The following is a 26,953-nucleotide window of genomic DNA, read 5'->3' as shown; positions in this document are numbered from 1 at the left end:
ATTATTTCATGTCACCATTTCCCCTAACACCACGAGTACTAATGGATTGAATTTTGACTTAAACGGTATTAGAAGTGTTGCCATTTATCTAATTGATCCCGAAACCATGGACTCTACACTAATATCAGTCGTTCTTCCTTCCACTGTCCCTTGATGTGCTAGTGGGTCTTACCCCTAATGGAAGCTAAACTTAAACTTGAAGGTTGTTGGAACTGGTCCCAGTGAACTTGAAGACGCTAATATCAGTCTATGGATTCCGCACAAATATCAGTCATTTTCAATTATATTTACATGTCACAATTTCATACACTTCTTCAGGGTGCTAATAGGGGCTGAGCTTAAACGACATCTGGACTGTCATTCTTTATCTAAGTGATTCCCAAAATTAAGGATTCAACAGTAATACTGCTCCTTTTTATCATTTTTATATCCTCCCATTTCCCCTTGGAGAGCTAAGGCGGTATAGCTAAGCTTAATTCGGACTTACACGGCATTACAACTGCTACCAATTAACTTAGCGATGCTGAAAACTTATGACTCGACACTAATATCGGTAAATTTTGATATTTTTTGTCACTATGTCACGCTTTGGGTGGAAATAAGAGCTTACATCGGAGTTAAACTGAATTGGACATGACACTATTTATCAAGCGATCCCGAAAACTAACTGTGATTTTGATACTAATATTGATCGTTTTCTAGCATTTTTATATGTATTCTACCTCCCACTCCCCATAGCTTACGCCGACAATACTCCTCCAGACTGTACATAATATGTGTAGAGGTTTGGCTAAAATTACGACAGGCATACCAGAATTATGTTGAAACACACACATACATACATATATCCATTTTTATAGATATAAATACAGATAAGAGAGAGAGAGAGAGTGAGCGACCAAAGCGTCACTACCTCCACATACAAAGCATTTCAGAGTTTTGAACTGAGAACTTAAGGAAGAAAGATCAGTTATGCCTTCCTTACAAAAGCACAATTTTAATCTGTTAAAGTGACCTTTGGGGATCGAGAATTTCATGTGAGTGTTCGGGGCTACTGAGTTTTTTGTCTGGAACCACGATCTGACTTTGGTTATTGTCTGTTTATACCCTCTTTTTACGGCTCTGAATATATTTAAAGAACGTAAATGATATGCTGTAATGAGAATGTTGAGAAGTAACCCTCGTATGACTAATACATGCAGATAAATACACTACACAACTTATTTACTGCTATTACACGATTTTAATTTATATTTAACTTTCACATATACCGATGTTCTGTAAACAGCTACCACATCTAAGATGTAAGATGTTATACTTTAAACATAATAATTACTTATATCCTGAAATGATTATATAAATTTATATATACACAAATCTATATGAACCTATACACAAGAGCTTTACTTTAGGGTGATTATTTCATCTAATTTTTCATGTATTGAGGAAAATAGAACTTCATACAAGCTGACCCTAATGGTAATCGAACTCACGACCTTAGGATACGAACTTCCGCAGTTTATCATTGAGCTAACATGACCACTCAGGTTGAGCTCTTCTATAAAAAAAATAATTTCCAAGACAATGACATTCATATCCGATGCAAATGCTGTTGTTATTTTTCTCCTTTCTCTTTTTCCTTTCATTGGAAATGTTCCTTTATATATCTAAATGTTCTTTTATGTATGGAAACCTAAATAACAAAACTAGAATGTGAGCACATAGTTTCGAAATATTGTATCATTAAGTATTTCAATTACTGTTACTTTTTTCTACACTTAGTAACATTTCAACATGTCTTACTATATTTTAAAAAAGAAAAAAACAGATCTGCACATTTTTTCCTGATTGTGAAGGTTGGCTTGGAGGTTCGAATTAGGCATCTTTGGTTTACTGTTTTCCAAAGATACTCGACGTTGGACTTAGAAAATATTTGCCTTAAAACAGCCATAATTAATGCGCTAGACCTTTCTGGAACAAGGTATATATATTTCATTTTCCACACTGCTTGTGATTTTTTTAAACATTAGTTGACATTTATTACATATATCGATCATCACAAACTCAAGATTTATATATTTATATTTTCTTGGTATTTAACTGATATAGCAACGTACCTGATTACGACACTCTGCTTCAACACGGGCAAGTTTTGTCTGCGCCAATTCTAGTTCTAGTTCTCGAATTCGTTCCTGTGCTCGCAATAGCTGTGGATCGTGAATGTTGTTGAAATGATTTGTTTTCAATATATCTGTAGATGTATCGCCATCAAATGTTAGCAGTTTCGAACATCGCTCACATTGAGAAATTCGTGCCTGTGGACAAAACACAAACTTCTGTTTGAAATTTGTATTAAACCCAATCCTGACCCAAATGTCTTCATTTTATTTTACGTGTGGTTTTGAGTAAAATGAGAACCATTCAACAAAATTTAGAATGGTTACTCGATTAACTTCATATTTTAAAACCATGAAATTTATGTGGCATGTATCTGAATGTTTTATACACTTATACACTCTGGGTAGAATTGGCTGTTTTTGTCTTGTACTTCGATATACAAATAAATTAACGCATAATGACAGAAAACTTTAATGGTAGAAATAAATGAACCTACAAGTGAACAAAACCATAATTTTAGCCTTGGTAAACTATTTAAAAATTGAAAAATGTTGAGTTGATGCCATTTTGCTTAAAATGGAATAATTTTTACTTATCCAGTTATTTGACTTGGAGCATCCTTTAGGTATGAGAAGGGACATGGAAAATTTTCCAGCAAAATTTGACATACACACATACTAGGGTGGTTCGAAAAAAACTATTTTTCTTTCAAATCTAATCGTGCGGAAAAGTTGAACCGCATATCCAAACGTGTAACTGTATTTTTTTTTTTTTTAATCAAGCAATTTCTTCAGTTCGCGAATCAAGGTGAAAGTTTGGTGAAATTGTCAAAAATCGCACTATTTGGAACACCATTTGTACAGTACAATTTACTTCTTAATAGTTCTAAGGGCGGTAAGTTTTTCGTAGGCATATAACAAAACACAGAAGAAAAGAAAATTGAAATCGGATAGTATCTTCAGTTCACGGGTTTAGGTCAAAATTTTGTCAAATTGTCAAAAATCGCATTTTCTGGAACACCCTATATAAAATACAGTTTACTTACTATTGAACGGAAATTTCTTCACGACCAAAGAACTCTAAGAGTTTGTTTCATTGGTAACGTAGACTGGAAGAAAAATACAAGAAATAGGATAGAGGAAGAGAGAAAATAAACAGAAAGCTGCAATTGCTACTGTTCAGTATCAAGGTGATGCTACATTTCTGAGATTTGTTTGGACGACGAGATAGGAGACTGTTAAACACAGCACTGAAGGAAACAGAATGTTCACCAGCACAACCGGAAATGCGATTGAAACCGAAACTCGTAAGTGATCGGTTCGCCTTATCGGACAAAGCGAGAGAAGCAGTTGCTCCCAATGTCTTACAAGACTGCGGTTTAATTAAAGAATCGAACATGGCCTTGGCTATAGATAAAAGTACAATTAGAGGAGAAAAGTAGCAAATTAGAAGAACGTTATAAAATATATTTGAAATGTCACCCAAACCTACATACTTTGAAGATGGAACTCTGATACAAAAAAAGATAGGCAATAAAATGTACCGCAGAATAAGGAAAGATCATATGTTCTTAGTTTAAGAGCCTAATAGTCAGTTTATTGGTCATGTAATTCCTAGAAGTGGATCTGCAAACAATATATCTGGGAGTCTTTCTTATTTAAGTAATAAAGACTTGGAGTTAAATGATATTGTTGCGATTGGCTCTGATGGCACAGTAACTAATACTGGATAGAAATGTGGCACTATCCATAATTTTGAGGTCAAACTGGGAAGACAATTCCAGCGGTTCACTTGATTATTATACGTGTATTAATGAGCTGCATTTCAGACATTTATTCCAGCATCTAGATGATGGTACTTCAGGCCCCAAACTGTGAGCTGCTTCCTATTGTTAGTTTTGAGAAAATTCCATCCGAAAGTATTTCCATAACAAAAAATTATCTAAGCAAAGACCCAAGATACTTCTTGATATTGTGAGAGTTATAAACAGCAGCGAGTGTCCCAGGTATCTTGTAGTAAAGGATACAGTTTCTATATGTCATTCAAGGTGCCTAATTATAGACAATCGTATTTTGAGATTGTATATTTCAACAAGAAATCCTTCATTTGAGCTGAAAACATTAGCACTGTGCATAATAAAAACGCATCAGTTTGGCTCGCTGCAAAAAAGAATAAATACATGAAAATAAAAATTCTGTAAAAGATGGTACAAAACATGTGTTTAAATTGATCCAGGCATCACAGTATCTATTCGAACTCTTACTAGAAATTATCGAAAAACATGAAAGGAAATCTTTAAGTTTTACGTCCCACGATTATGTCGGTTAGGCTAAAGGAGACGGTGATAATGAGAAATGAATGAGGTGGTGGAATGAAGAAAGTTGGAGGAAACGGGAGAAACCCGAGAAAACCCACGAGCACGGTGTTTGTCCACCACAAAGTCCACACGACACGAGCTGGGATCGAACCAGGGACCCCAAGCACTGGAGGTGAACGCTCTACCACTGAGCCTAGAAATTATCGATCCTGTAATACAGCAGCTTTGATCACTCAGAACATCTTTTGACAATGGCGATGAATGAATATAAACACAGAAGAGAATTAGCTTTTAGAAAGTTGTTACAATCTACAAATCAAACATATCGTGTAAAATCAAGCATCATCATGAGAAATTTTCTACTACCTGTTCTTAATTTTCAATCCACTGACTACACAAAATCGATAGATTGGTCAATCTGTAAACTTTCTTCACCAATGATGGCTCATGTAACAACAAAGAGTTTTTTTTTTCTTTTCTTTCTTTCTTTTTTTTTAAGTGTGTGTATGTGTGTGTCATTTCTAAAGACGAAGGAATTACCAGAGTTGAGTACGTAAAATTTCCCTGTCTCACACAGTCCGCAGAAAGATGAGTAAAACTTATAACAGAGGCTGCTACAAAAGTGTGTGTCTCCTGAAACAAAGATAGTTTTATTAGAACCATACTCTTGTCTTCCGGCTGTGTAATGCCAAATTTCAGTAAGAAATCTGACTTCAAAATTAAGCCAGAAACAGAAAAGATACAAACTTGAAACGCCTAAGTTCAAAAAATGAGCAAAGAGTTGCACATACAGATCGAAACATAAAAAAATGCTTCTTTTCGCAGTTCTCGATTTTTAAGATGTAATCAGTCAACTGAAAGTACTATCCGATTTCGATTTTCTTTTCTTCTATGTATTGCTACATATTTACTAGAAAAATACTGCCCTATTAAAGCTATAAAAAACCGTATTTTATACAGGATGTTCGAAAAAAAGTGCAATTTTTGGCAATTTGACAATTTTTTTTTACCTCAATGCGCGAACTGAAGGACTCAAAGAAAAATTTTTACAGTTGCACGGTTGAATAGACGGTCCAACTTTTCCGTACTATTAGAATTCGATTTGAAAAAAATAGGTTTTTTTTCCGACTCACCCTAATACATACAACAATGTGTAGAAAAAATGCTGCATACTATCTAAATGACGTTTTAACAAAAACCTCAAATATATATATATATATATATATATATATATATATATATATATATATATATATATATACACCTTGTATATTCGACTTGAGGTTTTCCTTATTCACACAAGGCAAATTCCGAGATGTTACCTAACATATATGTCCCAGGCTTTTCCTTCCGTCCCCAATCCTTTGTTCCTTTCCATTCCTCGGATAGTGTGATCACCGAGAGACGTCATCCATCGAACGTGACGGACTAATTTGGCCATAGATGCCGAAAGCCCAGAAATCTAATTCCTAATTCTAATCCTAAGAGTAACAAATTACCAAAAAGAACGTTCTTGCAAAACTGATTGTGAAAGTGTCAAGATAACTGTAATAAATTGATTTAAAAAAGAAGGAAACATAAAGTGATTATATGTACTGATGATGAATCAAAAGACTCCTCACTATGATCCTTATTAATTATTTTCTGTAATTAACTCAGTACCAAAAACAATATGGCTTTCTCAAAAATTCTAACAACATAATACTAACTAATGTAACAAAATAATTTAATACTAAAAAGATACTATTGAATGGTTTATTTGTTTTAAAGATGTTTGACATAAGAGAACTAACAAGGAAAGAGAGGGACATTATATATCGAAGTGGAAGATGGTTAATATACCAATCGAAAGCACTAATGACGTCTATTACAAAACTGTAGTAAAAATTTTCCGAATGCATATACTGTGCGAGTTATATGAATATACAGGGTGTGCAGAAAATCCGTTTCCACCTCTAGAAATCGAAACAATGAAACAGGGAAACACAGGTTTGATCATTTTAACAGTATAACGTATCAAAGCAAAAAGTGTTATCCCAGGGCTACCCGCAGGGTCCCAGACGGGATCCAACTCAAAAACTGTAAATGGTAAGGGGTTCAAAGTGGCATATCGTTGGAATGAAAGAAGACAGAACACTTCTCGACTCTCTAAATTTACCCTGTACAAAATGGAGGCCGGTTAAAACGCCAGGAAAAGCATCATTGTAAAGTCTATGGCCAAAAAACCGAAACGGTGAGACAGACGTCAAAACAGGAAAACACCTGTGTCACCACTTCGAAAGTACGATGATTGAAACTAAAAATATTTGTCCCAAGGTTCTCCACAGGTTCCCAGACGGGGTCCTACTCAAAATTTTCAAATGACAAGGGGGCTCAAGTAGGATATCGTTTGAAAGCTGTTGTCAAATGAAAGCAGATGGAGCAAGTGTGGACGCTCTACGATAACACTGTGCAAACATCTTCCGTTTCAGTTCTTCTTTCTGTTGTCGGTTTTAGTTTGTTTTCACTTCAATTCTTTTTCAACGGCTTCTACTGTGATATTCTGTTCTTTGAGCCCAGTAATGTCTAAATAAATAACGAAATATAATAAAATAAAAGCAAATTAAGAAATAAAGAAAATAAAAGAAATATCATTTGAAATCTTTGAGTATAGAACTGACTAGTTAACATATAATGTACAATAGTGGTACTTATGCTCATTGTCTGGGTTAGCAAGTAAAAATGATTTAGAAAAACGTTTTTCTTGCTCCAGGAACAACGAATACTGCAAGTGTCTCACAATGACAAAAAGTGCTGATTGCAAAATGGAAAGCGAATGCGTTCAGAGAATCGAAATAAGGATCTACATTTTGTCTGGCCACCATTTTGCACCGGGTAATTTTAAAGAGCTAGATTTGTACCGTCTTCTTTCGTTTCCTAACAGGTTTCCAAGATATGCTACTTTGACACCCTTAACATTTGCAATTTTTGAGTTGGGCCCCGCCTGGGACCCTGGGACACCACCTTTTGCTTTGATACGTTGTACTTTTAAAATAATCAAACACGTGTTTTCCTGTTTTGGCATCTGTGTCACCGTTTGCTATATCTAGGGCCGGAAACGGATTTTCTGGACACCCTGTATATTCATATAATTCGCACAGTATATGCATTGGAAAATATTTTATTAGTTTTGAAACAGGCGTCATTAGTGCTTCCGATTGGTGTATAAACCATCTTCCATTTTGATATATAATCTCCCTCTCTTCCCTTGTAAGACAATGAACTAAGTATCTGATTATAATGACCTCATCAAAAGCGAATTCAAATTTTAAAGAATTGTTTTTTTTCGTTTTCATATTAATTTATAATAATTCTAGTTTCAGTAAAATAATACTACTGAGATGAAATGTTTTATTTAGTTATTTGTTGAAGTTTAGCCTCCCTTTTCAGTATCGAGAGTATACAAGACATGGACCTACTCTTCAATGTGGAATTGGAATCATTATAATACGTTCAATGCTTTCTCATCCGAGACCACGTGCACTAAGGGAACAAGCGCGAAGGGCTTGAAATATTTTCTTAGGATTATGAAACTACAAAATGTTTGTTGGCTCCTAGTACCTTTATCGTTTTATGACAATCAAAATTATAACCGAAGGTGGAAGTAAGTTTCATCGCTTCCGGTTGCAAGTCAGAGATGGAAACTAGTGTTATGGCATTGAATCCATACAAAAAACTGTTTCTCGGTACCATTTTCTTCATTATGATGATCAGTGTTGAAACTGAAAATGACAGTTTTTCCTCACTACCGGTTTATCAAGAGCAAGATGAGACAATCTTGGGATGCTAAATTCATATTAAAAAACTATATCTCGCTATCTTCTTCTATCGTTTGTGCTCGAACTTGAAGTAATACAACAGTAACTCCTGGCTGCAGTAGATTAGTAAGATCAAACATAGAATGTGTTTCTTGGATGTGAATCCTATCAAAAACCCATTACTTGCCATCTCTTACTGTTCTGGTTCTATGGCGACAAAACTTGAAAAATGAAATACTTAATTTGAACCACTTCCGGTTTGAATGCAGGGTTAACGGAGGAGATAGAACCTACTCTTGGCACGATAAATAGATTGCTGAAAGCTGCTTATTGATATCTCTCACGGATTTTGCTCTATGAATATAAGTATTGAAACCCCAAATGGTAGTAAATTTCAAGCATTTTTGGTTTCGGTAGAGTGGTGCAGCTTGTGACGATATGCTTCCTTGAGACCCTAAATTGATAACGGAAAACTGCTTGTCGCTATCTATTTCCACTTTTGTTCTATGGCGATAAGTGTTGAAAGCGGAAATTGTTAATTTGAACTACTTCCGGTTTGAATAGAGTGTTAACGAAGATGATACCATCATCCGCAAAAAAAAATAATTCGCACATACTGTAACTGACATTTTCCCCAATAACTCTGTTTTATTAATGAATTATTGCTTCTTTCTACTGTCTTTAACAAAACAGTTTATTAACTAAAAATTATTTACAACATTTATGTAAAAATAAAGGAAAATAAACTTATGAGCAAAGTACCTTAAGCGATATAAAACGTTAGTCGTGCAAACTATTAGCTAACGGGAATTCATTGGAAAATTGAGAAAAATTGGCACACTGCACAAGCATTAAGAACACACACGAAGATATGAAGTCTACTAAAGAGAAAAAAAGAGAAAATTATGAATTTCTGGAGAGAAATTAAAATATATACATTATGCTAAGTTTCCTTACGTATAATAAGTCAATATACTGTATAATACAAAAAAGTGAAAAAGATATAAAACTACCTACGGTAAACTCCAAGTGCATATCTACGAGTTGAACATTTCTAGTAGGAGTATGAAAATGATCTTGCTTCACAACTTGTCGTATGGTGGGATTAGCGAGGCGTTTGAAATTACAGTAGCGAAGAGCGACGTTTCGGTCCTCACTCCACCATTTTTTTAAATATAGGGATATTTCTTATTTTCTTAAATACAGTTATAATTTGAACATTTGAAGTGGTAAAAAAAATAGTTAAACTGTCAGCTTTCAAACCTCTTTAACTTTTATTCACCATACGTATGTATACGAGGATATTATAGGCATTACTACAGTGGAAACAGATTTCTAAGTTAGTATCAAATTGAACGTCTAAACTGGTTGTGCTTCGCAGACGTCGTTTGCCCATGAATTGTGTATGCCCTCGTGACATTGGACACAGTGCCTTTCGATACCTCCTCAATGTTCGTCACTGCTGCCATTTAAGCTCCAACCAGACGGACACCAACGATCATACCTCTTTGGAAGTCTGCCAGGTCGCCCATTTTACCGCACCACTTTCACACCACGACACTCACAGGTAAACTGGTTACTGCTGACGGAAGAGGAAGGTCTACATGACACATTGAAAACAAAAAGCGATCGGCAACCGCAACACGTGTTGTACAGTGGAGGGCCAAACTCACGTGTCCTGTATGAAGTGTTTTTAGATTTTTTTGTCTAACCCCTATATATATATATATATATATATATATATATATATATATATATCAAACATACATGGGTGGATCCACGCAGATATAGAGGTTTTAGCTCCTACTTTATAAGCTCGCCTCTCTCTCTATCTCTCTCTCTCTCTCTTTCTTTCTTTCTTTCTTTCTTTCTTTCTTTCTTTCTCTCTCTCTCTCTCTCTCTCTCGCTCGTTCGCTCGCTCTATCTCTATATATATCTAATGCTTATGTTTTCCATTAAAACTTGCAAATGTAATTCATAAAACTGCCAGTTCAGAAAACGTTTCCAATTTCAAATAAAATTCCGTTTAAAAAAATCCCACTAACCAATATCGACTTAAAGTGCAATCCTAAAAATCAGAGATAGTTAAGTTTTCTCATTTATTTATTATGAATATGCGTACCCCGATACCTATAGATATACCCCGATATAACTGCCAATACAAGATTTCGGCCTAAGTAAGGATGGGCAAAACCAGTTTTTATAAAAACCCGAAACCGGTTTTCAGAAAATCTGAAATTCGAAAAACCGACGTTTCGGTTTTCTCCAAAAACCGGTTCGGTTTTCTAAAAAAAAACAGTTCAGCTCTCACCAAAACTGGTTTCGATTTTCTCTGTTATAGCTGAGTAATAGGTATGTTATAGGTGAGTAATAAGTGAACAACGAAACACCATTTTGGTCAGAAACACAACCAGTTTTGGAAAAACTGAAACCGGTTTCGATGAAAAACTGAACCGGTTTTGAAGAAAACCGAAACCGGATTCGGTAAAAAAAAAACAGAACCAGTTTTGGAGAAAACCGAAACCGGATTCGGTGAAAAAACGAACTGGTTTTGGAGAAAACCGAACCGGTTTCGAGAATATTCAAAAACCGGTTTCGATTTTTCTAAACACCGGAAACCGAAAAACCTATTTTTGTGCCCACCCCTAGAACAAAGATGATTGCACACGCTATGACTGTCGTTGGTTTGAGTCAAAATTCGGGAGTGGATTTTTATGTTTTTCAAATGAAGGGTAAGGGGAAAAAACAAGGAATGTCCATGTGTGTGCTTTATTGGGTGCTTTGTCCTATCTGTTGGTGACTCTTAGTACTATTTGACAGTATATGCCATGCATGCCTAAATGTCGAAACGCCCATGTAAAACGGGGCAAAAGATTTGACTACCCTATTCTTTATTACGCGGTTTAAAATATAAAAACGCCGTTTTCTCGAAAATCCAGTTTTGTGACATTCCTCCTTTTTTCCCCTTACCCTTCAAATGCTTTGCATTAAAAAAATATTGAAATGTTTTGTAGGCAGAGTCAAATAATGGACCGAGATTTAGCCCTTCACCTATTTTATTATAAAATAATACTTTTTGTGTCTACAAAAGTTCTTATAACAAGAGTCTCTATTATGACTAAGGTTGACCAGTCTCCATTATCGTCTTGTGCTGAGAACCCTTTCGCTTCATAGCAGCCACCAGGGTTATTCAAGGAAACGGTTCTAGGAGACCTCAGCTCATAGCAGCCTTTTTGAGGTACGGCATTATTAAAGGAAAACCCCTTCACTTCATAGCAGTCTCCAGGGTTAATAGGATAGGTTTACGATCAGCGGTCAACTGATGCTTGGTTCCTTCGTGGCCCCTTTTTTATGTGTCCTCTTCGGGTGGCTCGTCTTCTTTCGGTTTCCTTCGTGTGGTTCGTCTCCTTTCGGTTTCCTTCGTGTGGTTCGTCTCCTTTCGGTTTCCTTCGTGTCTTCCTCTTTAGTCTATCGTCTGCTTATTTGTAAATAGCAGCACGTGTCGTTATGAGCATGTGCTTGTGTTGTGATGTAAAACACTGTAAAATCACTAAAAAGACATTTCTTGTGACAGATACATAAAATGGTAATAACACTATGTTTCTGTCTCAGCTAAGGAGGATCAAATTGTCATTATCATTTCCCTCAAAGTGGGCAGAAAGTGTCATAACTGTAATTAATAAATGTACAATAGTTCACTAATGGTAGGTATTGGTCGAGTTTTTGGTTCACTATTATTGGTAGCTATGTTGATGTCACTTTTAGTATTTTCAGTCTGAATTACATGATTATCAATTTCAACAGTGGGCGCCGGTGAGTTAAGTCTTTCCAAGGTTAATGATATTTCTAGACGATTTTTTAAGCTTTTGTCTTTATAACGGGACTTGTTAAGGATGAGGCACAAATATATTATTATTATTATTACTATAGGAATTAAGGAAATGAAAATAATCGGAATTGGAATCTTGAAAGTTTTCTTTAAAAAAGAAATAGCGAACGTAAATTTTTGGTCATTCTGTATAAGGTTGCCAGATGCCTGATTTTATCAACATCCTGTATAAGGAAAAGAAAAGTGACGTAATAGGTGATCATGTTATTCACATTGAAGAAGTGACGTTAGAAACAAGATTGTATTTCAACCTTGCATGAATTAATGACTTTTGAAAAAAAAAAGAAAGAAAAGAAAGAAAGAAAGAAAAAGAGAAATGTTGAGTTTGTAGATTTCTATCTCAATGGAAATACTGATATAGCGAATTTAAATAACAGAATGAGATGAATTTTATAAGTGAAATAAAGAAATACGATTTCATCGGTATTAGTGCAGCTTGTCTGTTGTTGTATTCTTCTTCTTTTGTTGTGCTCCTGCTCCATCTTCTTCTTCTGCTGATAAGTACTTATAATTTTGTTGTACTCTTCTTCTATTTGTGCCTATCCATGGTAACAAAATGATGTTCATTCGGCATAGAATGGTTTTAAACGATCTATCGTGATATCCTGTATTGTTTCTGAATTTGGGAGGTAATTCGAGTCGGTAAAAATTTGGAATAAGCTTTTATTTCTGCCGGTCTTTCGTGGTGAGTGGTAAAATGTTCGTGTAGAGCATGCTTTCTTGTAGGGAAATATACTAAAACAAGATATCCTGGCTTGTAAGATGTTTGTTTATGGCGTTCGTCATAAAACTTCTTTTGTTTAATGTATGCCTGCTCCAGATTGGTTTGCACTTTTTCCCTAGCTGTTGTTTATTTATCCTTATCAACCTGTATGTTTTGTTTAGATCCAAACGTGCATTCCGTTGGGATAATAGATTCATGTCCAAATAATAAAAAGCTCGATGAGTATTTGGTTCCACCTTGTATATAAGTGATAATGCCGAAAATAACGTGCGATAGCCATTTTTCCCAATCGGATGATGCTCTTGTACGAAAAATTTGAGACAATTCTGTATAATTTTGTTGGTTTGCTCTACCAATCCAAGCGAAGCGTAATTATATGCTGGCGACTATTTATAGGTGAAACCGTACTTCTGCGCAAGATGATGTAGGCGAGTAGTTCCATGTACTGGATGTTGGTCCAAATATAATGCTCCGAATTTTAGAATGATGTCATTTTCAAAATTTCTCTGGACGGCATTTATTGCGTCTACTGTTTCTGCGACAACATTGCGCGTAGCCAATTCTGTGGCTACTAATATATATTTATTTCGTCGTCCTTTTCTTGGGAATGGCCCAAGTTTCATAATACACCCACGTTGTTGCTATGTCACTTACATGATGATGCAGTAGCTCGTCCTGTTTCTTCTCTAGTAACTTTTTTAATTTCTGACAATCTGGGCACGTGCGTATTTTATGAGCAAGATAGTTCTTAAGATGCAGCATATAGAATTTCTTTACAGCGGTTTTGTATGATTTTGTAAGACCAAAGTGTGAAGCTGTAGCTTTTCTGTGAAAGGTTGTAAACCACAAGCTGGCTAAAGACTTGGGTATATATAAAAGATGTAGTAGTCCGTAATCGGGATGATTTTGTTTTCTATATAGTATGCTGTCTTTAAGACAAAAAAATCTTGCGATCTAACTGTGGAGATACTGTCCGGTTCCTTTCCCTCTAAAACAGAGATGATATCTTTGCAATTGTCGTCTTTACGTTGTTCTTGTGCTATATTTGGTAAAAGATTATTATTTTCTACTTGCAAAGTATTGACTTTCAGACTGTTGAATGTAAAGGCATGATAATCTTCACTTCTTTCATCACTATTGTCTTTATTCTCATCTTCCTTTATGATGTCTTTCGTTTGTTCTAGGCTAGTAATTATGTCAGCGAGATGTTTAGATCCTGGCAAATACTGTATGTTGAAATCATAATCGCCTAGGAAAAATTTGTATCTTGTATACTTCCCAACCTTATCAGGCTGTGTATCTTATGTAGCTAAGCATTTGGCGTCCACGTAGAGATTGAATTTTCTATTTAATAGGAAGTACCGAAATTTTTGTAAGAGCGTATAATTCTTTCTGCCAAATACTAGCCTTCTGTTCGGTTTTCGTCAATCTCATAGGACAGTAAGCGACTACTTTTTCTGTGTCAGTTTTTGGGTCATAACAAACTAGTATTCCTCCTGCTTGTACCTGGCTTGAGTTGCAATATACGGGAATTTCTAGGGAATCGTTAAAATGAGAGAGAGAAGGTGCTTGAAGTATGTCTTCCTTCAATTATTCAAAGAGAATGTCATGTTTCTTTGTCAATTTAAATTTAGATTTAGGAGTTACCAATTGTTTCAATGGTTCAATTTTTGTCCTGAAGTCCTTAATATGTTCTCTAAGGTACGAACATAAGCCAATGAAACTTTTGAGAATCCGTTTTCTAGTTGGCTTTTTGAAATTTCTTCATTTTCCTAGCTATTTTTGGTGATATTTTAATGGATTCTCCACTGACGAGGTATCGTAACACGTTAAGCTCGTGGTAACATAAGTGTGCTTTCTCAGGAGATACACGAAAATCGTGTTTTCTAAGTTTCTTGAATAGTAATTCTAAATCCTGTAGCTGCTACTGTAAGTTGTAATCTCCGCAAATGATATCATCAGCGAAACTAGTAATCCTATTGGGTAGGCGTCCAAAATCATCCTCATTGGGATACTGAGCCCTTGACTCAAGGTACGATATCCCATTGCGCACCTCAAAAATTCGTACAACTTTCTGGAGTGATTTACTTCGAAAGTCATACATTTTCGACTTTTCGGATGATATGCTTTATATAAGTTTTTTTTTTTTTTTCCTTGAGATAGTTTAAAACGTATTTTGTAGATTGGAAGGAACTGAAAGATACTTCGTACAACTGTTACATTTCTGCAAGTTGAGGACAATCCGAAAGTCTTGTGTGTTTGGTTTACGCAGCACCGAATGTGAAGAACTAAACTTACTACGAGGGCTATCCAGAAAGTAGATTACGTTTTCGTCTGTGTCCGCTAGGGGCGGGGCTAGCGCGGCCATCTTGGGGTCAGAGCGTTGCGCAGCTCAGTCGGCATCTAGCCGTGCTAGTGAAAGGTTCGTGCTGTGCTCCGTTAAGATACTGTGACGGTTTGAAATGTCTGCGTTAATTTAAAATCCCGCGAGCTGCGAGGTGCGTGCAGTAATAAGGTTTCTGACAGCAAAAAACTGTAAACCGATAGAAATCTATCGGCAGCTGTGTGAAGTGTATGGGGACAACATTATCACTGAAGGTGGAGTGCGACAGTGGGTCATAAGATTTAAAAATGGCCGAACCAATGTTCACGACGAAGATCGAAGTGGGAGACCCAGCAAAGTGACTGCCGAACTTGTCGAAAAAGTCGATGTTAAAGTCCGTGAAAATCGAAAGTTCACAATAACGGAACTTTCTTTGAGTTTTCCACAAATTTCGCGAAGTTTGTTGCACGAAATCATCAGCGAAAAGCTTGGTTACCACAAGTTTTGTGCAAGATGGATTCCAAAAATCTTGACAGAGGACCACAAAAATGCGAATGGCTGCAGCGTTGCACTTTTTGGACGCCTACAATAAGGATGGTGACTCTTTACTCGATCGCATCGTTACTGGTGACGAAACATGGGTGAAACACGTGAACTGTGAAACGAAATTGCAATCAATGCAGTGGGGGCACACAGGTTCTCCCCAAAAACCCAAGAAATGCATGCAAACAATGTCGGCAAGGAAGATGATGGCGACTGTTTTTTGGGACAGAAAAGGTGTGATTTTGGTGGACTTCCTGGAAAGAGGCACTACAATAAACGCTCAAAGGTATTGCCAAACTCTGCAAAACCTCAGAAGAGCAATTCAAAACAAGCGCAGAGGAATGTTGAGCTCTAAGATCTTGTTGATTCACAACAACGCCCGGCCCCACACGGCAAATGTCACGCGTGAAGTTCTTGAATCTTTTCAGTGGGAGTTGTTTCCTCATCCGCCGTACAGTCCCGACCTGGCACCGAGCGACTTCCACCTATTCCCAGCAATGAAGAAGTGGCTGGCTATGCAGCGTTTTGATGACGACGAACAGCTGCAAGAAGAGGTAACGAAGTGGTTGAAGTCGCAGGCGGCCGAATTTTTCGACGAAGGAATTTCCAAGCTCGTACATCGCTACGATAAATGCCTTAATTTGAATGGTGACTATGTCGAAAAGTAGTATTTGTGTGTGGCTTTCATCTGTATATAATAAAATTTGTTTCCTATACTTTGTTGATTTTTTATTCCAAAACGTAATCTACTTTCTGGATAGCCCTCGTATTATCTGTAGGTTTTGCAGTAAGGAGTTCTTGAATTTGTTTGTTTACCTGGTCCCGTAGATGAAGTGGAATTGGTGGGGAACGGTCATGAAATACAGCTGACTTAGAAATTCTAATCTTATGAACATATCCCCTAAAATATCCAATATCGTCAGGGGCATATGTAAAAACGTCCCTATACTTGAACAGTAATTCACAAACTGCTTGTTTCTGAGTTTTGTTCAAGTTGGGGTTGACGTGAAAAAGCTCTTTCTTAAAAATTTTTTTCGTATACTTTAATTGTTCTTCAATCTCTTCTCATGTTGTAAATTCGTACACCTTATTTAAAAGAGAAATTGGTGCTTCTAGAGTGTTAAAAGAACTTTCGGGACCTTCTTCAAGAACCGCAACTGGTGTATTCTTCTCTATAGTAACGCTGTAGCTGTTAGGATTCGAAATTAAAGGTGTCATTTTGTTTACGTCAATCTTCTGGTCAAGAGCATGTAATCTATATCTCTCGAGTATTGAAGGAAGCAATGATACAAACGAGAATTCTGTGTCAGCTATTTTTTTTTCTGTGTTGCTACTGGAATGAATGTATGCGAGCGGGGAGGAAGTGTTATGTTTTTATTCAGGTATAAACAGTCTTGCTGAGATTGCATTATAACTCAAGTTGTAAGAGCTGATAATGCGTCTTTCTTGTTCTCGGCTGGTAGTTAAGGCTTCCGTGGATATTTAAAGAAAAGAAATTATATTTTTGTTCAAGTCTATGGTGGCATAAGTGCGTTGAAGGAAATCAATTCCAAAAATAATTGACATTGGCCTATCAGCTATCCGAAAGTAATGACTAAATGTGGTTTGTCCTATTTTAAATGTTATTAGTAGACTTCGGATCGATATGCACTAAAAAACCCGACAAAATATGCATGCAAATATGCGCTAAAAATGACGAAAATATGCACTGAAAATTTGTAAATATGCGTATTCAAAAGCTAAAGTTAAATGAGGGAAAAGAGAAAAAAGGTATATTTCAGTCGAAATTAGATACAATTGCAGCATAGGAACGTTACGCGGGTAATAAAGCAGTTCAAACCAAAATTATTACTTTAATCTGTACCGTAGATAACAATTACCATGAAAAGAAATTGAATATTCCCCAAACTGATTTCATCGAGCATGATTTGACATGAAGAGACAACTAAATTAAAGAATAAAATATATTTATCCTTGAGTTTTATTACATGGGTTTACTAATATATTAAGTTTCACAAAAGTTGAGTTTCAACGAGGAAAGCGAAAATCGAAATTGGAATGTTTAATTCCAAAATCAACATGCTAATCACTTGAGTCAACCAATAGTTACTTTAGAGGTTAACGTACCTGAGCATTAATCCTACATGAGAGGTTGGCTTACATTTCAAAGAGCGTTTCACACCTTTCGTAACACATTCAAAGCTGTTTCCATCAGGAAGCGAGGTGGGAATCTAGTGTGCCACAGACATGAGATTATTTCTCATCAGTGCCAGATCAGTTGATTAATGTTTCATAATTTTATTTTTTACTAGCATATATTACCCGCTTCGCTGGGTTGAAATGAAAATTTAAATGCACAACTCCATATCTCATGTGTTTAATACCCGTGAAATATGCTTGCAGTAAATGTTAACATTATATCGCCTGTCATTTATGTTAACCCGCCGAGTGACACGGTCATGCGGGTTGCATATAAATACGTTTATTTTTACCTATGATGAACTAACAAAGGATTTGTACGTTATGGACACTTGAATGGTCAATTATCTCAAGACACTGGTAATTAAAAATTAAAGTGATATGATAAAAACCATCTAGGGTCCAAATCCTAATAACCCCCCAAAAATGAAAGAAATTGGTTCAGCCGTATTAGCGTGATGAGGGAACAAAGGATTTGTACGTTCTCTTTTATATATAAGATATTAATTTTATTTTTTTTCTTTCTCTATGCACACATAAGAGAAAGAAGTAAAATGATGGTATTCACAGTTTGAACTGTCCCTTGCTGTAAGGCTCGCAGGGCAAATAATTACACCATTGTGCAAAATCTATTTCAAATACAACTATTATTATAAGTTTTATTTTCATAAACTTGTTCTTATAGCAACTATATCGATTTCTGAATTAAATTCAAATTATAGATACTGTATCTTACACAGCAGCTAATACTCATGCTATAAATTATAAAATAAGTAAACATTCGATGTAAATAAATAAGAAAAGTAAGATATTAAAGATCGGAATTGCGATTTAATTCAATTTGCAGCAGTATACATTTTCTATCTGATTGTTCAAACTGCTTTATAAAAGTTCAGATTATTAATTACACTAACTTGTTTTAATGAAACGTATAAGCATATATTGTTTCTCTTTCTCTCTCTCTCTCTCTCTCTCTATATATATATATATATATATATATCTATATATATATATATATATATATATATATATATAGAATAACACTAAGGTCCACCTCCTGAAGAAACGAAGGCAGATAGAAACATGAAACCTTTTGGAACCTTCAAGGAACTTAAAAGGCAACATTATGCTGAGAAGGAGAATCCTCCACAAGGGGGTTACTGGGGGTAACTCAAAAATTTTAAATAGCAACCCCCAACGTGTGGTACCTCGTTTGAAAGGTAATCACGAGTAAAGACCACTTGTGAAAATTGTAAGTCGCTAGCATGTCCGTAGGCAACATGGCGGCCATCCGTAAAGGACGGTCGAATTGCGTTCAACGAATAACACTAAAGCTCGTCTCCAGAAGAAACGAAGGCAGATAGAAACATGAAACCTTTTGGAACCTTCAAGGAACTTAAAAGGCAACATTATGCTGAGAAGGAGAATCCCCCACAAGGGGAGCTAAAGGGGGTTACTGGGGGTAACTCAAAAATTTTGAATAGCAACCCCCATCGTGTGGTACCTCGCTGGAAAAGTAATCGCGTATAGAGACCAGACCGTGTCCACAACAAACTCTAAAGTCTAACGTAGGTCTAGTTCGGAACGAATGCACAATACACATACCACACAACTAACACTATAACTGTATTGCAAATACAAAACATGCAAATTGAACTGAAACCGATAGAAAAGAGAGTACCATACTATTATTAAAAAATCTGAACTCTCCGAGGCTCGAACCCCGGACCGCACGTGTACTGAACCAACACTTTACCATTGCGCTACTGTCGAACTGCTACTCTTACGGACGAGGAGACGTAGTTCATGACGACGAGTTGTCCGTGGTGGCGCTTTGGTGTTGGACACACGTACTTTAGCAAAGCTACTCTGTTTACTCGTGCACCACTGTCAGATGTGCTTTTCCGACCAACAGTGCGCTACATTACAACCCGGAACAGTAGGTCTGAAGGACGTAGACTGTGTTTGTGCTGGTGCGTTTGACCATCCTACATTGCATACATAATGGGTCTTTTGAACAGAGAATTGAAATTGCGTTACTCTTTGGTGCTACGAATCGTTCGTACAGTGCAACAGCACGGTTGTTCAATGAACAAAATGTGCGCAACCCAATTAGCGTTTCTTGTGTACGCCATTTATTAATCAAATTCTTTACGACAGGCAGTGTGACCAATGCCCCAAAGCCTCGAAACCCTAGTGTTGCTACGGAAGAAACACAGATACAAGTGTTGGTGGAGCTGAATGTGCATCCTCAACAGTCCATAACAACTGTGGCTCAAACGTGTGGTGTGTCACGCACAACGACATACAGAATCTTTAAAAAAAAAAAAAAAAAAAAAAAAACATACCTTCCATTCATACAAACTACATATGGTCCAGGAGTTAAGTGAACATGATCCCGATATGCGTATCGAGTTTTGTGAGCAGATGTGTGAGGCATTGGCACGTGGGACCATTGTGCTGACAAACGTGTGTTTCAGCGATGAGAGTACGTTCTACTTGAATGGCAAGGTCAACAGGCATAACTGCCGATATTTGTGTGACACAAACCCTCATGTATTTCGTGAAGGCAACACTCAACACCCAGAGTCGCTGAATGTCTGGGCGGGTATCTTAGGTAATCACATAATCGGGCCCCTCTTCATCGATGGAATATTAACGGGTGAGAAGTACCTGGCGCTGCTGCAAGACTTCATTGCCCCGTTGATTGTCGAGGCAATGGAAGAGAATCTGCAAGGATTTGGAGAGATTCCGCCCGTTTTTCAGCATGACGGCTCTCCTGCCCATTTTCACCGCCTTGTACGTGACTATTTAGATAGTGAGTTTCCGCGACGATGGATTGGTCGTCGCGGCACCATTGAATGGCCAGCCTGTTTGCCAGACCTTGCTCCACCCGACTTTTTTCTCTGGGGCTATTTGAAGACTATAGTGTTCCGCACGCAGCCGAACAGCATTGCGGAGTTGCGCCAACGCATAGTTGATGCCTGTCATTCTATACCGGTAATGACTTTTACCCGTGTTCGAGAGGAGTTCGTCCAACGTTTACATTACTGCCAGGAAGTGGGCGGTGCACACTTCGAGCATCTCCTGCATTAATGAGGTATGTTCCAAATCATACTATGTTACTCTCTGCTTACAGGTTTGCAATGTTTCTTCGATCATAGTTTACGGATGGCAGCTATGTTTGCTACGGACATGCAATCAACATGCACTTTCCAGAACAGGTCAATACACGTGATACCTTTCAAACGAGGTACCACACGATGGGGGTTGCTATTTAAAATCTTTGAGTTACCCCCAGTAACCCCCTTTAGCTCCCCTTGTGGGGGATTCTCCTTCTCAGCATAATGTTGCCTTTTAAGTTCCTTGAAGGTTCCAAAAGGTTTCATGTTTCTATCTGCCTTCGTTTCTTCTGGAGACGAGCTTTAGCGTTATTCGTTGAACGCAATTCGACCGTCCTTTACGGATGGCCGCCATGTTGGCTACGGACATGCTAGCGACTTACAATTTTCACAAGTGGTCTTTACTCGTGATTACCTTTCAAACGAGGTACCACACGTTGGGGGTTGCTATTTAAAATTTTTGAGTTACCCCCAGTAACCCCCTTGTGGAGGATTCTCCTTCTCAGCATAATGTTGCCTTTTAAGTTCCTTGAAGGTTCCAAAAGGTTTCATGTTTCTATCTGCCATCGTTTCTTTAGGAGGTGGACCTTAGTGTTATTCGTGGAACGCACTGTATATATATATATATATATATATATATATATATATATATATATATATATATATAGAGAGAGAGAGAGAGAGAGATGTATATAGAAATACGTAAGAAGATGTATAATTTTCATTTTGGACGTGGGTTTCCGCAGGAATCTGTTCTCATTATAACAGTGTTACCGTTCCTTATTTTAGCATTTTCGTATATAAATGATGGACATGCCGAATAAATGTGGTTGAGCTTTGAAACGTGACAGATCATCTGATTTTGTTGTTTCAAGCACTTCAAAATGAAACTTTATATTAAAAGCAACGCTATTTTTATTTAAAAATATTAAAAATAACTATATTTAAAAAATCGAACCTTCCGCACTGAGACTCAAACTGCCAACCTTTGCTTCTAGAATTCCAACAGCATTACTGAACCGCATGACCACGAAGGCAAATTATGAGAGAAAGTGTTGTAATATTACTAATACAATCGCTCCGAGTGCACGTACACAGTTGAGTTCTGATAGCCATATTGTCTTTTTCAGTACTTTCAACTTCATGCACAGCTCCAATATGCAATATTAAGCAATATTTAAGTGTGAATTGTATGTTTATCGCAGAAATCTGTAGTTTTCTCTTCTTTAAGCTTCATATCCTTGTGAGTGTTCCTAATACCTGTGCACTGTGTCGAGTCATGTTCTCTCTAATTTCTCCCGGAATATTGTTCACGTAATGATTTGCTCGACTAAGGTTTCATAACAATATATATACACATATATAATTTTCTTATTTTGCATTAGTTTTTCTCAAAAATCTCACAGAATTATTCACTACCAGACTGTTTTGTTAAGGAAAGCACAAAGAAGCGATAAGATATGACATAACTGACTTATTAATGGAAATGAAGAAGTTACAGTATATTATAACATTAAAGGATAACTCATTTATTATTAGTTAAAAAAAAAAATAATAATTACTTTCTAAGTAAACCTCGTACAAAGGCAGTTCTGAGAAATTTCTCTTCGCAAACAGACAAAAGTGTATATGTATGTGTGTGTCTTCGCGACGCAGAAACTCCTTTCGCTTCTACAAATATGGTTATAAAATTTACTCCCTCTGCATTACTAACCACAGTGCTTCATGGTTATTTTTAACTATTACGTTATCCATTGCGTGGCGATGGTGGCTGAGAGCATCGGAGGGAGAAGGACTGGCAACAGTGAATTCAGTCGAAGATGAACGACGGTGAAAGAAGTTGGTAAAAATATCGTAAATGTATCGATGAAGGAGGTTCTTCAGAATATTATTTCCAATGAACAGTGGATTCAAAGTGAAATTCATCGAATACCATGAAGGTTACCAACGGCGCAACATTTCTTACTTGAAAACCGGTGTGACACGGACAATTGCACAGATAAGTAAAATTTAAAGGCTTTTTCCCTTTAAGAAGATGTTTACTTAATCGCGAATCGCGGAAATAGAAAACAGGGCCTACGATAAAGATATAATCGTACGATTAGAATACTAATAATTACACAAGTGTTAACAATGTTTAGTTGAATTATATCTATAAATTTCTAGATATGCATGATATCTTGAGTTTTCTTTGATCTCCAGTATGCATAAAAATGAAGCGTTTTAAGTAAACTAGTAACTCTATGTTTCGTTGATAAGTGTATTCAAATACTTAGTGTTAACGTTGTAAATACAGCTTAATAGAGAGCCCTTACACTGGGTTACACGAGCACATTTTAGTCTCCGAATTCTGGGTAAGTGGGTTGGAAGTGATGATTGTGACAGGTTAACTTTGTGGGTGCCACTAGGTGTATCTGTGCGCGGGTCCAGTATGCAATAAAGACAGTACTATTGCATGGAGGATCCGGGCGGGGTGTAGCTGGGGGGACCCGCAAGATGAACAATAGTGCAAGGCTATTAAGACGGCAATGTTCCTAACCACTGAAACAAAAGCACTGTATTATCGCTCACCCACCCATTTATATTTTAACAATGAAGTAGCGGAATGCATCAGTGTGTAATAAAAGAAATACCGCCACGATATGCGATTTTATTCTATTTTATTTTATTTGTTTTTTTGTTGCAGATCGTTGTACCTATTTCTGGGAAGGTGAATCAATTGCGAAAAAAAAAAAACATATATTGACATATTTTACCAAATTTGCTCTATGTAAATCAGTGTTGAAACCTGAGATAATAGTAACATGTACTTCTGGCTTCAGTGGAGTGCTGTAGATACTGTTGGTATGTTGTTTTGAGACGCTGAATCGTTTGACAAAAACCGCTTCTCGTAATCTGTTACCGTTTTCGTTCTATAGCGATAAAAGTTGAAACCGGAAACGGCTAATTTGAATCACTTCTAATCTGAATAGAAGGTTACCTAAGGAGATGGAACCTATTATTTTGACGCTGAATCGACTGCAGAAAACAGTTTCTTGATACAACTTAATGTTTTTGCTCTAAACACAGACGGACATAGCACGAACGGTAGAAAAAGTCATAAAGCTGCTGAAGTGTGTGGTACTCTACACATGCAAAATTGTAAGAAACACTTCTTGTAAAGCTATAAAGGAAGAACAGAAACGGAAATATATGTAGACAACGCGCATATTACTACTATAACCTGCCCAGACAAAGGGTGGAGAAAATATGAATATTAATAATTAATTGCTCCAAGTCGCATAAACCAGGAGAATAAACTACAGTAGGAATTTGAACCATGTTAGTATTACATATTATTTTATCTTCAAAATTATCAGTTTCTTCTATTACTAAATCTAAATACTAATTTCATGACATTTGTTCTTTTTATTATTACGTAAGGTCCTGATTGAATGCATTATTCTCTATTAGAAAAATTGAAAGTGACACGGAACATATACATAATATACATAATGCATACGATCAGTGGCGTAAAGAAGGGGAGGCCCTCTGGGATCCGACAATGTACTTTGGTACTTTGATGTTTGTATTGTTTGTAATTTTTCTATATGTACCTACGCAAGATCTTATGGAAATATTATACAAAAATATTCAACACCAGATCTTAAAATATTCTCAAGTTAGCTCATTATTTTTTGTTGTTCCAGAATCTCATGCAAGTGTAATAGTTAAAGTTTACCGTCAATATTAAAAGTTAACAGCTTTGCCAACTCGTTAGAAGAATATTTAACAAGAATACAGCAAAATATGAAAAATCTTAAAATTATAATAAGAAAGCCGAAGATATGGACGTTAACATTGGGAATATAATTACCTTAAGATCATTTAAAGCTGCCTTGGAAACAGCTTGCTCCTTTTCGAATCTCTGGCTAAGCTGAGAGCATATCTGAAATAGATTTAATATCAATATTAGTCTCTGACATCTATTATTTCGGTAGGAGAAACTAACATGTAAATCAAAGAACGGTTTCCAATGTTCTTATAAAAATAAAGGGTTTATGTCAAATGTACTAAAATATTTCAATATGCTCCAGTATCTGACGTCCTGATTGACAATACTTACAAGAACAAAGTTCAGAAACGGGTATTCAGAATATTGTAAGAATTTTGTGTTTTAGGATAGAGGTGAAAGATGGGTACACGGGAGTTTCGACTTTCTCATCACCTTTCTATTATAAAAAGTTTCCTCTTGTATAATATAGTAATAAAGATTACGAATAAAATAAAATTTTCTCTAATAACTAGTGAATTGCGATTGCTGGTGAATTTGTAGAAGCTCAATGACCATGCGATCAAAAGAGGGGGTTAAGGAATCTCTCAAGGACCAGGTGTCTTACAGAAGAATAGATACATCTCAATGACCAGGTGTCTTGTAGAGTGGTACATGATCAATCGCTGGAGACTGATACCTTGTGCGGTGTTCCCTGTTCTTTTATCCGGAAATGTTGTAAACTGCTTGAACCTACGTTACTTGTCAATCGTTGGCGATAGTTGACGACGTCTTCTTCGTGGCTGTCGCCTGAAGTGTGTTACAGCCAGCACGTAGAACTTTGCACCCCCACAGTCCTTAATTATCGGATATGTTTTTTTAAGCAGGACGCTGGACAATCAAAGAAAAATAAATTGGGAAAGACACAGGTCCTGCCGTTTAACTATCATCTTTAAGTTTTCCACAAATAAATACAGAGGCTGTTCAGTCTACATTTGGCCAATTTCGACTTACCTAAAAATTTGGAAGAATCCATGGTGCCAGGTCCGTAAGTGCTCGATGTGTTTCCCTTGGTTCCTAACAATAGCCCGATAGCGTAATTTCCACTCTAATAGGCTTCTCTGAAGAACTGGGAGGGGAATCTTGCCCCATCCCCATTCCCTAATTGAAAGGTATCACCTGTATACTACTTGCCTTCTCCATCTCCCTGTAGAATGCGAGGGATGATCATGAGGTATGTGATGAGGCCTTGTCCATGTGAATGCGCACCAGATTGGCGTCATTTCCGTACATTGTTGGAATCTCATGCTCGTAGATCGGCCGCATGATTTGCTCCTGAAAATACTGCAAATTTATTTTACAGTTCTTCGCCACCCTACGAATCTTCAGTTTACCTCGGTAACAGTAGCCAGTAACGACCATGAACCCTTTTGGGAAGGATTCTTTACAGACACGGACCCACCTTCTGAAGTTCTTGGCGCCTTTCTCTCGGTACATGATGGCTCTCGGTTTGCTGCAGTCGAAAAGGTAAATCCATGCTTCATCGAGTGTTACGACGTACATGCACCTTTGTTTCACCAAATGCCGTTCGTACAGCTTCCGGGCAGAAACTTTCGTTCCTTTTGGTGAGCATCCGTGAGAAGATGGCCACGAGCTTTCATGACTTTTTCCAGCTTGAGTTGATGGTGTAACGTCCGGCTCACAGTCCCCAAAGACATGTCAAGACAATTAGCCATACACCTTTGTGTTGGTGTATTTTCTTGCATTGCCATTTTGCAAAGTTTCCTCTGTATGGTGGAGGTGGTCTTTGTGTATTCCCGCTTTCTAGGCAACTTCGTTGGTGATTCAAATGGTGGAGCTTCGTTGCCCTTGTACTTTTTATTCCACTTAAAATGATGCTGAAACTATTCTTTTTGCACTGTTTTCTAATGACAGAAACACTAAATTGGGCGTCATAAAGAGCCGCAACATAGCCTTCCCAAAACCGGTTTAGTTTGGGCGGCATTTTGGTCACAGAGCGGAAACACACACACTTGGAAACAAATTTAACACAACACTCACAGCAATGGTCCTGTTTTGTGCGTTATTATCGTTCGCGCGAAAAAGCAACTCCGTTCCCAGGAAGCCAATGCACAACACTGCGCTGGACGCCGCGAGCCAAGTCGGGTGA

At 36.9% G+C, this 26,953-nt stretch overlaps 1 protein-coding gene across 6 annotated transcripts in view; it reads right to left on the bottom strand.

Annotated features, from left to right (window-relative positions):
- Positions 1-26,953, bottom strand: part of GAPcenA (GTPase activating protein and centrosome-associated) — a 772,500-nt gene that overhangs the window by 63,630 nt on the left and 681,917 nt on the right. For 5 of the 6 annotated variants that reach the window (XM_081765580.1, XM_081765582.1, XM_081765581.1 and 2 more), the window contains 2 exons: positions 24,889-24,960; positions 2,118-2,315 (listed from right to left, as the gene is read on the bottom strand). In XM_081765580.1, coding sequence (XP_081621706.1) covers positions 2,118-2,315; positions 24,889-24,960 — 270 coding nt within the window. The remainder of the gene's footprint in view (positions 1-2,117; positions 2,316-24,888; positions 24,961-26,953) is intronic. The other variant, XM_081765583.1, reaches the window with a different exon arrangement.

This window comes from Thermobia domestica, chromosome 7 (genome assembly GCF_964235325.1).
Source record: "Thermobia domestica chromosome 7, izTheDome1.hap1.1, whole genome shotgun sequence".
NCBI classification, from domain to species: domain Eukaryota; kingdom Metazoa; phylum Arthropoda; class Insecta; order Zygentoma; family Lepismatidae; genus Thermobia; species Thermobia domestica.
The sequence above is the reverse complement of the archived record's forward strand: the minus strand, read 5'-3'. Positions and strand labels throughout refer to the sequence as shown.